Raw genomic sequence first — 11,881 nt, forward strand, 5'->3', positions numbered from 1 at the left:
TCTATAGGCTATGCTATGTTGTGTTATTATAAGATTATTGTGTTTCTTATATCTTGTAAAGGTGGAAAACTAGCTGATTTGGACAGAGTTGTTTTTTCCCGTAATAATAGAACTCATCACCTTGGCTTGTGTCCAGCCAATGCGGGACAGAGAGGAGTGGTAGGGACGGTCGGAGAGGCAGACGATAGAGAGGCGCTGCTGCTGCGCTGTGTCTTTAAGGACCACTGGACTCCATCAGGGGGAGTCGCAGCAGGCTTCAGACAGAGTACCATGCCCTGCGCTCATGCTCAAAGGAGCGGAGGAGCTGTGTTTGGTCGCGCTGGCTGGACGGGATCTACTTTAGAAGCACATCAGGATGGTTCTGCCTGCACTGCACTTGACCCAAAGACGCATGGGGTAGAATAATAAGCCTATAGCACCGCCTAACCATGAGATGCCACTGGATTGTATTTGCCACACATTTTATTCTGCTACCACTAACAGGTAAGAGAGCAATTCCAACCGTAACTGAATTAGCCACTTACACTGGAATATTAATCTAATATTGCGCCTGACTTGCAGCGTGCACTATTAGTGTTATGGCCTATTATTATTATTATTATTATTATTATTATTATTATTATTATTATTACCTTTATTATTATTATTATTATTATTATTATTATTATTATTATTATTATTATTATTATTATTATTAAGGTATTAGCCTACCACCGATATTATTATTATTATTATTATTATTATTATTATTATTATTATTGCATACATCATTGAATTATATTCCTATTCAGGTAGCCTACTTGTGTGTCTGTGGTAGGCTACTCACTAGTGAGTTTATGACCTCACCACAATACTTTTTTTATATTCCCAATCCCAATTGACATTATAGCCTATTTTATACCCTACTTTTACTGTGGAATTTGTTAGGCTATAGGCTATCCCTGTAAAATGTCTAAGCAGCTAATTATTTTTCAGTTGATGTAGCCTACTGTGACTAATTGGAGAAGTAGCAGCCTAATTAAAGTAGGCTATACGCTAGGCTACTTGGGTCTTATCCGCTTTGATAGCCAGTCGGGTGTCAATGGCGGGGAATTGGGGAAAGCATCATGTGATCACGCGTCTGGTTCGTGGGTGAACCATGTTTCGCAGTTTGTGCTGACTCTTTACTGATTACCTTCTTGGGAAAAGAAAGTGGTTGACGGTTAATTTTCTCCTCAACCTGTTGGCTCAAGTCAGGATCCGATACACAATTTGCATAACTGAACGCCAAGGATATGGCTGTGGGCTGCGTCCGCCTCTCCCATGCAGTCTCAGAGGTGTGTGTGCGTGTGTGTGTGTGTGTGTGTGTGTGTGTGTGCGTGCGTGTGTGTGTGTGTGTGTGTGTGTGTGTGTGTGTGTGTGTGTGTGTGTGTGTGTGTGTGTGTGTGTGTGTGTCCGTCCGTCCGAGTCGCCTTCGGGGACAATTAATTATTTACTGAAATAATAGGGGTTATGTTGTGCAAGGCATAAATAGGCAGTATATCCTCCACTGCAATGCTATTTACACAAACACACCCAGCAGTTCCTCTATGGGCTCAACAACTGCGGGGAGCTGCTGCAATTATGGATCTGTCTCTAGTCATACAGCCTCAGGTTTGCTATAAAACATTTATCTTATTCAAATATGCTCACAGCAGACAGTCCCAGGTAGAACCTGGTATAAATCAACACACTATATTCAATTCGACTTTTTTTGTGTTTGTCCTTGAGGCATGTGCCTATTTGCATCCAACTGCGTCACTCCTCCTTCTTGTGCCCCTGCCTGGCCCTAGGGCACAACAGTCACATGCACTTCTAGAAATGGAGACATAGCCTATCATGTGGAAATCTACACAAAGAAGGCTTGAGGAGGAGGGACCCTGGAGATGTTGGGGGTGAAGTTGTGACGAAAATGTTTGTGCAGTCGACCTCTCCTCAGAGTCTGGATACAGGTCCTTAATGCATGATTACTCAGCGGGGAGACACCTCATGATTATTGATTGTTCAATTGAGCTGATGGTGGTTATAGATAGCCTGCTGCCTGTCTCAAGGGGCTCCGGGCCAACAGTCTGTATAACCACAACATTCTGCATTCTATTCTATTCTATTCTATTCTATTCTATTCTATTCTATTCTATTCTATTCTATTCTATTCTATTCTATTCTATCTCTAAGGAGATAATAGTGCTATCTTATCTTATCTTATCTTATCTCTAAGGAGATAAAGGTGCTATCTTATCTTATCTTGTCTTGTCTTGTCTGTTCTTGCTCTCGTTATTCATCTCCTGTCTGTTTCTGTTCTGCCTATGAAACAGCAGATAGGCTAACTCATCCTAGTGAAAGCTGTACCCCGGACTCAATCTGTCCCCGCCTTTTACAGTCTCACAGCCGTATCCAACACGCTGTCCTGTCTTGCGTTCCAGTCTGGTCCGAGCCCGTCATCTCCCCCAGCGGGCCTCACACGGTGGTCCCCAAGGGGGGGAAGCTGGAGCTGCGTTGCCATGACCATGCCACGGTGTCCGGCGCCCCGTCGGGGATGAGGTGGCAGAGGGACCGGGGCCGCCGGCTGGAGGGAGAGGTGGAGGAGGGGGGAGCCACTTACGTCAGGGTGCCGGCCGCGCAGGCTTACCACATGGGCCGCTATGTGTGTGTGGACAACGACACGCTGGAGCACGGCTCCATCTACGTCTATGTGAAAGGTGGGTGTGGATTGACTCGGTGTTTGCCCATGTGTTTATCCAATGTGTCTCTCTGTATCAGTCTGACTGCCTCGTCTGACCTTCAGACCCTCAGAACGCCTTCCAGCGCACCATGGTGAACAGCATCCTGGTGCGCGCGGGTGAGGACTGCACCATCCCCTGTCTGGTGACCGACCCCGAGGTCACCCTGCTGGCCTTAGGGACCTGCGACGGGCGACCTCTGCCCTCCAGCATGAGTTACCGTAGCAACCCCCAGCGCGGCGTCATCATCAGCGGGGCCAGAAGGGAGTACGAGGGCTGCTACGTGTGTGCGGGGCAGCTCGGAGGAGTCCCAGTGACGTCCAGCCAATACACTGTGGATGTACGGCTAGGTGAGTGAGAGATGGTCTTATGATCTTCCTAAGCCAGTGGTTCTCAAACTTGTTCACATCAAGGACCCCTAAACGGAGACAAATTAGACCACATACCCCCATTTGATCAGATTGTGTCCCAGGGTCCCCCCATCTGATATGATTTTAGCTTTTACATGTTTTATTACAGAAAGTGTATGAAACCCATCACCAAAATAGTCATACATTGTCATTGTGTTACTTTCGGATGGAATTATAGTGAAAATAAATAATCCCCCTTTTTGCTGGAACCCCCTCAAGGACCTCTGGAGGTCCCCGGACCCCACTTTTAGAAGCTACAGGTCATGATGACTCATGGTTGTTTAAGGGCCTTAATGCTATGTAGGTTTGTCATTCAGTTTAATAAGAGATCGAGGTGAAGAAGGATGGAGTGAATGCTATACGAGAGATCAGTGTTGGTAAGCAAACGGCAGCTTATAATGGGACCCTATGGAGCCAGCCCTGAGTGTCTCGCGCTAGCAAGCTGTGCTTTTTACAAAATCCGGTTAATTTAAAAAACTGCAACAGTTCACACAACTTTAACACGACATACTTATACATCAGTTATCAGTACATTGAGCTACTTCTGCTCTCACTCAGAATGTCAAAATATAAGCGATGTGATGTATAGCTAGTTTTTGAGATATTAACGTTTGTTTGGCACAACTCATACTAGTTAACTGCTGCGGTTCCGGGTGGCTTATCCGGGTGGGTCTGCAAGTTCTGTGTAAAGACGACTATCCAGACGTGGTCAATCTGACCTGTGAGGTGACGATCATAAAACAACAAATATACTCATATGATATACGCATCGTGGGAGAGGAGAGATGTCTTCTCCCCTGGGCTCTCCTGAGTGATATTACCAAGATGAATTGTAGCATGGAGGCAGTTTTTTCAGCAGACGTCAGTGGAAATTGATGACGTTCCTACTTGTCCCGGCAATGTATCAGCATTTTCAGCCTGGCTGGCAGTGCAAGGAGGCAGCTAAAGAGAGGCCAGTTATGGTCTGCCTTCTGTTTGAGAGGTGCAGTAATGGAGAGAGGGACTATTAAGAGGGACTATAAGAAACACCACGGTGAGGGAGGGAGGAGGAGAGAGGGACTAAGAAACACAGCGGTCAGGGAGGGAGGAGGAGAGAGGGACTAAGAAACACAGCGGTCAGGGAGGGAGGAGAGAGGGACTAAGAAGCACAGCGGTCAGGGAGGGAGGAGGAGAGAGGGACTAAGAAACACAGCGATCAGGGAGGGAGGAGGAGAGAGGGACTAAGAAACACAGCGGTCAGGGAGGGAGGAGAGAGGGACTTTCAGAAACACCACGGTGAGGGAGGAGGAGGAGAGAGGGACTATAAGAAACAGCTGTGAGGAGAGAGGGACTATAAGACACACAGCAGTGAGGAGAGAGGGACTATAACAAACACAGCTGTGAGGAGAGAGGGACTATAAGACACACAGCGGTGAGGAGAGAGGGACTATAAGACACACAGCAGTGAGGAGAGAGATGGACTATAAGACACACAGCGGTGAGGAGAGAGGGACTATAAGACACAACAGGGAGGAGAGAGGGACTATAAGACACAACAGGGAGGAGAGAGGGACTATAAGACACAACAGGGGGGAGAGAGGGACTATAAGAAACACAGCAGTGAGGAGAGAGGGACTATAAGACACAACAGGGAGGAGAGAGGGACTATAAGACACACAGCTGTGCATGTTTCTTCCCGTGCCTCCCGGGGGTCTCCTTCATATAGGAACCCCCTTCACAAAAACATGCAACATCCTGGTTGCTTATATGGTTCCTCCTCTGATCGTTAAGGGCGCCTGTTCAGAGGGAGGGGAACTGGTTGGAATAGCGTGAACCTCCCACGTGCTATGTCCTACCGGTGAAGCTCCCTCGGGCAGGTGAAAAGAAGCGGCTGACTTGACTGCCCATGTCTCGGAGGATGCATGGAATCAGTCTCGGCTCTCCCCAGATCGGCAGAGGATGGAGTAGCAACCAGGATTGAGTAATCAAATGAGCACTAAACGGGGGATAAAATGGGATAAAAAATCGGGGGGAAAAAAAAACATAAAAAAAAAAAAAAAGACACACAGCTGTGAGGAGAGAGGGACTATAAGACACAACAGGGAGGAGAGAGGGACTATAAGACACACAGCTGTGAGGAGAGAGGGACTATAAGACACAACAGGGAGGAGAGAGGGACTATAAGAATCAGAATCAGAATCAGAATCAGAAAGACTTTAATGATCCCCGGGGGGAAATTGGGACAAGTTACAGTAGCTCGCTCACAGAACACACATAGCATAAAATAAAATAAAATAAAAAATAAACCGTAGTCAATGCAATATTAAGCAAATAAGCAGAAAAACACAACATAGTATAAATAACTAGTAAATGCGATAGAAGCAAAAAGCAAAAAAATAAGTAGAATGTCTAAGTAGCAAAATACAAATACGTAGAGTAAGTATAGTATACATTCCGTGTCAATTATCATTATTGCACCTGACATATTGCACATATTGCACATATTGCACGTGATTTATATTGTCGGCTTGCCCTATACGTTACACGTGGCTCAGCCAGGCACAGTTAACCTATCGGCTCTGAGCGTCTCCGAGGTGCTCTTTTAAGAGAGGCATTAAATAGACCAATGGCCACAGGCAGGAATGATTTCCTGTGCCTCTCCGTATTGCATCTAGGTGGAATCAGTCTCTCACTGAACGTACTCCTGTGTTTGACTAGCACGTCGTGGAGTGGGTGCGAGTCATTGTTCATGATGGAGCGTAGCCTGGACAACGTTCTCTTCTCTGACACCGCAGTCAGAGAGCCCAGGTCCAGCCCCACAATGTCCCTGGCCTTACGGATCAGTTTGTTGAGTCTGTTGGCATCCGCTGCCTTCAGCCTGCTGCCCCAGCACACAATAGCATACAGGAAGGCACTAGCCACTACCGACTCGTAGAACATCCTCAGCATGGTTCGGCAGACGTTGAAGGACCTCAGCCGTCTCAGAAAGTAGAGACGGCTTTGCCCCTTCTTGTAGAGTGCATCAGAGTTCTTAGCCCAGTCTAGTTTATTGTCAATGTACACTCCAAGGTACTTGTAATCCTCCACTATGTCAACACTGACCCCGTGGATTGAGACAGGGGTCACCGGAGCCTTGACCCTCCTCAGGTCCACCACTAGCTCCTTTGTCTTTGACACGTTGAGCTGCAGGTGGTTCAGCTCACACCATGTGACAAAGTTGGCCACCACATCCCGATACTCATCATCGTCACCATCTTTGATACATCCCACTATCGCAGGCAGTGAGGAGAGAGGGACTATAAGAAACACAGCAGTGAGGAGAGAGGGACTATAAGACACACAGCAGTGAGGAGAGAGGGACTATAAGAAACACAGCAGTGAGGAGAGAGGGACTATAAGACACATAGCAGTGAGGAGAGAGGGACTATAAGAAACACAGCAGTGAGGAGAGAGGGACTATAAGAAACACAGCAGTGAGGAGAGAGGGACTATAAGACACACAGCAGTGAGGAGAGAGACTATAAGACACAGCAGTGAGGAGAGAGGGACTATAAGAAACACAGCAGTGAGGAGAGAGGGACTATAAGACACATAGCAGTGAGGAGAGAGGGACTATAAGACACACAGCGGTGAGGAGAGAGGGACTATAAGAAGTGGTGAGGGAGGGACTATAAGAAACAGTGGTGAGAGAGGGACTATAAGACACAGCAGTGAGGAGAGAGGGACTATAAGAAACACAGTGGTGAGAGAGGGACTATAAGAAGTGGGGAGGGAAGGAGGAGGAGAAAGGGACTATAAGAAGTGGTGAGGGAGGGAGGCGGAGAGGAAGGGGGAACAGGGATTAGAGGAGATTCGTTTGCTTTGAAACAGAGCATGAAGCCACTGTTTGTGGTAAACAGAAGGAAGCATGGCCAGTCCAAACACAGCCGCGGAGCCGCCAAACTGACAGCAGCAGGCAGTGTGTGTGTGTGTGTGTGTGTGTGTGTGTGTGTGTGTGTGTGTGTGTGTGTGTGTGTGTGTGTGTGTGTGTGTGTGTGTGTGTGTGTGTGTGTGTGTGTGTGTGTGTGTGTGTGTGTGTGTGTGTGTGTGTGTGTGTGTGTGTGTGTGTGTGTGTGTGTGTGTGTGTGTGTGTGTGTGTGTGTGTGTGTGCGTGCAGCAGTGTTTTCCTTGACATTGAATACTCAGAGAGGGAGCCACCTAGCCTGGGTAAACCCAGCCCCCAGTGACCTGCTCTCAGGCTCACCCTGCTTACAGTCACAAGGTCACGCTAGTGACTGGGAACTGAGAGAGCAGGTCACGTGGGGGCTGGGTTTACCTAGGCTAGGAGCCACCCCCACTCTACTCCAAGATATAGAGAGCCAAAGTCACACCCATTTCCGGGTTAGGTGTACGAACCAATTTATTTTTCCATTGTCATTAATCGTAAAATGTTTATAAAAATAGTTTAATTTGGTCAAACCAAGCGATTCGGCTATATTTAGAATCAGGAGAGACCACAGAACATTTCACTCAGACCAAAACTTAAAAAAAAAAAAAAAACGATTAATATATGGTTTGACCAAGTAAAGCTATTTTTAGACGCATTTTAAGAAATGTCTATGGAAAAATAAATGGTGGGTGAAATCCCATGGTTCATATGCCTACCCTGGAGGTGGGCGTGACCAGTTAGTTCCACCTCACCAAGAAATATGTTTAGCAGGTTTACATGCAGGGGCGGCGCGGGCGCGCACTGTCAGAAGAGGCAAACCAAGCCAATGTTTTGCTACCCCATGCATTTATATTCCCAGTTTAGGCGTTAGCTGATACTTCTATCCAGAGTGACAAGTTTGCAGTGAGTGCAGAATAAGACGCTAATATTAAAAAAAAGCTAACGTCAGAAAGAGATGAGTCAAGTCACTCAAGCGTCAGGAAAATACAGAGGCTTTAACAGAAAGATGGAAGAGCGTGCCCGTTTAGATGAACTCAAACCCATATGAAGCTTTTGTCCCTCTCTGTTGCAGTGCCTGAGGTGCCTCCAGTGCTCACGCTGTCCCACAGAGACGTGGTCGTCTTGAGGAGGGGAGAGCAGTTTGAGCTGACATGTAGCTCCTCCAACGTCAACCCAGACTTCAGTCTCAAGTGGGACTTCCCCACCGCTGCGGTGAGAGGACTGGATGTGCTTACTGTCTGGCTGTCAAACTTACTCTGTCTCTCCATTTGGCTTCTCTTGCTTTTTTTTTTTTAATGGAATGCAAGATACCGTCAAATATTTAGGCCATTAGCTGAGGTTTAGATTTTGAGGAAAACTTCAGCTCACTATGCCGAAAAATGACTGTATATTGACTTTATTTTGATTCAACAACATAGTATACGAGACCAACTATCTGTCCCAGGCCAACAGTGGATGTGTTTGACCTTTTCCTAGCAGCATCCTCTCGAAGCCCCCTCGTCTCACATCCTGTCTGGTTCCCGTGGTTACAAGCGTTCCACCTCGCTCTGGATCGCGGCCGTCAACCAATCGGACTCGGGCGTCTACCGCTGCCACGCCCACAATGAGAGAGGCTCCAGTGCCACGGCGTTGCAGCTGGACGTCCGCGGTGAGTGTTCAAGGAGCGCTTTCTCTCCCACCGTGAAACAAACATGATGTGCTAATAGCAGTGATTCTCAACCTTTTTCATAATCACGAACCCCTCATTTAGTACGCATTAGCATTAGGGTCACGGACCCCCATTTGAGGAGATCTTGTCTCTCGGGCGCAAAACTGAAACTATTTTTATTGTTCGATAATATTTTGTCCAGGATTCCACAACCATCTGTATTGTAGGTAGAGAGATAACAGAGAGGCTATGCTCAAAATAGTAATCATTCTCTAATTGTGTCAACTTATTGTAAATGAAAAAATAAAATATGCTGAAGTTTAACAATTAATTTATTTGCTGGAGAACCCCTGGAACTCCCTCAAGGAGCCCTGGTGGTGTATAGATCCTGGTGGTGTATAGATCAGAACAGACCAAACAACACTCAACCAGTAGGCTATTCAACCAATAGCACAATTCCCAACACACACCCATCATTTGTTTGTCATTTTTATGAAATCAGGTTTTGATGGTTCTAATTATCGTCTGTCTGCCATGCAAATTAAGTGGGTGACATTGTCATGGGAAACATTTTGCATTATTCAAACTATGTTATTTCATACCTCAGATTAAGTGTCTGAGACAGATTTTGAGGTTAAAGTGACACTTGGCAAGATTTTAATGTCAATATATACATATCTTATCAGTCTAAACCACAAAGCAGCGCTGCAACAGAGATGAGCGTCCCATCCCCGTTAACTGAGACATGGTAGATTCGCCCTAGGCCTGTTCTCAGGGGGTTGTCATAAGGCATTCTGGGAAATGTAGGAAATCACTCTAACTGAAGTAGAACTAGACAAGGCAGATTGAGGGAACACCTCCTGGGACACGCTGAGCATCACAGACTGATGATATCTAACAGTGTGAGAGTATTCGAGGATGGGTGTTCCCTTTAGGATAATTGTTTTGTGCTGTGCTGCAGATCGAGGCTTCTTCAGCATTTTGGGAGGCCCGGGCCTGAGCCAGGCTGATGTGAAGGAGGGGGAGAGCCTGAGCCTCAGGGTGGAGTTTGACGCCTACCCCGTGCCCAGCAGCCTCAGCTGGGCGTACAACGGCAAGCAGCTCCACAACACCACTGAGCATGTGATCACCGTCCACCGCAGGAGATACAGGTGCTGTGGACAGTTAAGCTACACAAGTCTCCACATGCCCACGCACGCACACACATGCACACATTGAGGGCTGAGAACCAGAGGGCCATATATATATATATATATATATATATATAGATATAGATAGATATAGATATAGATATAGATATAGATATAGATATAGATATAGATATAGATATAGATATAGATATAGATATAGATATAGATAGATATAGATATAGATATAGATATAGATATAGATATAGATATAGATATATAGATATACAATTTTCATATTAAATGTTGAATTTAATAAACAAAATCATATGGTAATTTTTTATTTTGGTTGTTCAGTTGGGTTAGGGTAAGGGCAAATGTCACTAAAGTTGCACCCCTCTGGTGGTACTCACTCCTCAATGTTTTGTTTTGGCTCTCCTGTAAAGTTGGTCATATGTCACTTAGCATTACGCCCCTCACTGCATTACGCCCCTCTCTGCATTAGGCTCCTCCCTGGTTGTCACCGCTCGCCATGTAGGCTACACACAGATTCTGACATTTCTTTTTTCATCAGATACATCAGTGAGCTGAAACTAGTGAGGGTTCACGGCTCCGAGGGTGGTATCTACACCTTTTCAGCCAGTCACAATGATGCATCTGTCAATCAGTCATTCCCTGTCTATGTCAGCTGTAAGTACTTTTTTTTTTTTTTTTTTTTTGCATGATACAAAAAGCTTAATCAGAATCAGAAAGACTTTAATGATCCCCGGGGGGAAATTGGGAATGGAACACTTTTCAGTTCAGGTCAGGTCTATTTAAAACGTGGCTCTTGAGTTTCCAAGTACCAGTGTTAATGTTAATGTAATTTGACTCGACATGTATCTGTCTCTGTCCATCCATCTCACCTGCCCTCCACTTTCCTCTGTTCTCTCTCTACAAGGTAAGCCAGTCATCATCTCCCAGGAGGGGCCTGTTGATGGACAGGTGCGCTGCATTGCCGTTGGATACCCGGCTCCTAAAATCAGCTGGTACTTCTGTGAAGTGCCACACACGCGGTATGCCCAAAACACAGCAAACTACTTTTATTTATTGCTTTCAGCAGGAGGAAAGATGGGAGACAGACAGCAATTTTTGTGTTTTTTTTTAATATGTGCTCAGAATAGTCCCAGACAGTCTGCAGGATAGTGCCATCTCATGGCGTAGTTAGTTAGCACAAAATACCTAAAGATTCTCCACCCAAAATTGATTCCTTATTAAATAAAAAGTAGACATGATAGTTTGTTTAGTTTTAGCCTAAGTAAGTTAAGTCTTGATTTTATTTCTATTTTAGTATATGACTTTTTTCCCACCTACTGTATAATGTCTTAGGTTTGGTTTACAATAGGCTACAGCAGGGATGGCCAAACTTTTTTGGTTGCGGGCCGCATACAGAGAAATATAAGGAGTCGCGGGCCAAACAATATTAAGCGCAGCAGTTTTCGCAGCAAACAAATTTGACCAGAAAACCCTTGTGCCATCAAAGATTTAATTTCTACCTAAATTATGAAACATAGTTTATTGATGTGCTCACCTATTCCAATGGGTATTTCTGTATGTTTTCAAATTTTCTTTTCCTGTGCCAGCAGGTTAAGACAGAGATAATTTAACATAACATTAGTATTAAACATTAATTCAGTATTAAAAATGTTTAAAAATAAATACCAGTAGACCAGGTCAGGGTACTCAAGTATAACCCATTTTCAATGGTTTTAAATAGAAAAAACGAAATGGGGGGAATAATTTTTTTTCTTTTTGTTTTTCCGTTTCTTTTTCTTTATTTCTTTGTTTTTCCATTTTTAGCAAAAAAAAAAAAAAAAAGATAAATTCATGGCGGGCCACTTACAAACGGGCAGCGGGCCGCAGTTGGGCCACCCCTGGGCTACAGTAATATAGGCTATGAAAGAAGCGGTAACACCTGCACACGTGCTCCATGCCACAAATGTTTAATAATGACAATGTTTTGATCCTACTTGGGTCTTCGTCAGGACAAAATGTTTCAAAAATGGAAACCA

General features: G+C 45.2%; 1 protein-coding gene across 2 annotated transcripts in view; it reads left to right on the forward strand.

The window, feature by feature from the left end:
- The first annotated feature begins 310 nt into the window (after positions 1–310).
- kitb (KIT proto-oncogene, receptor tyrosine kinase b) overlaps positions 311–11,881 on the forward strand; it is a 21,304-nt gene continuing 9,733 nt past the window's right edge. For both annotated transcript variants that reach the window (XM_083635279.1, XM_083635280.1), the window contains exons 1-8: positions 311–483; positions 2,442–2,717; positions 2,804–3,088; positions 8,128–8,267; positions 8,535–8,703; positions 9,665–9,854; positions 10,405–10,520; positions 10,771–10,885. In XM_083635279.1, coding sequence (XP_083491405.1) covers positions 429–483; positions 2,442–2,717; positions 2,804–3,088; positions 8,128–8,267; positions 8,535–8,703; positions 9,665–9,854; positions 10,405–10,520; positions 10,771–10,885 — 1,346 coding nt within the window. In that variant the 5' untranslated portion in view covers positions 311–428. The remainder of the gene's footprint in view (positions 484–2,441; positions 2,718–2,803; positions 3,089–8,127; positions 8,268–8,534; positions 8,704–9,664; positions 9,855–10,404; positions 10,521–10,770; positions 10,886–11,881) is intronic.

The sequence above is a fragment of the Poromitra crassiceps genome, assembly GCF_964638095.1.
Source record: "Poromitra crassiceps genome assembly, chromosome: 4".
Lineage (NCBI taxonomy): Eukaryota > Metazoa > Chordata > Actinopteri > Beryciformes > Melamphaidae > Poromitra > Poromitra crassiceps.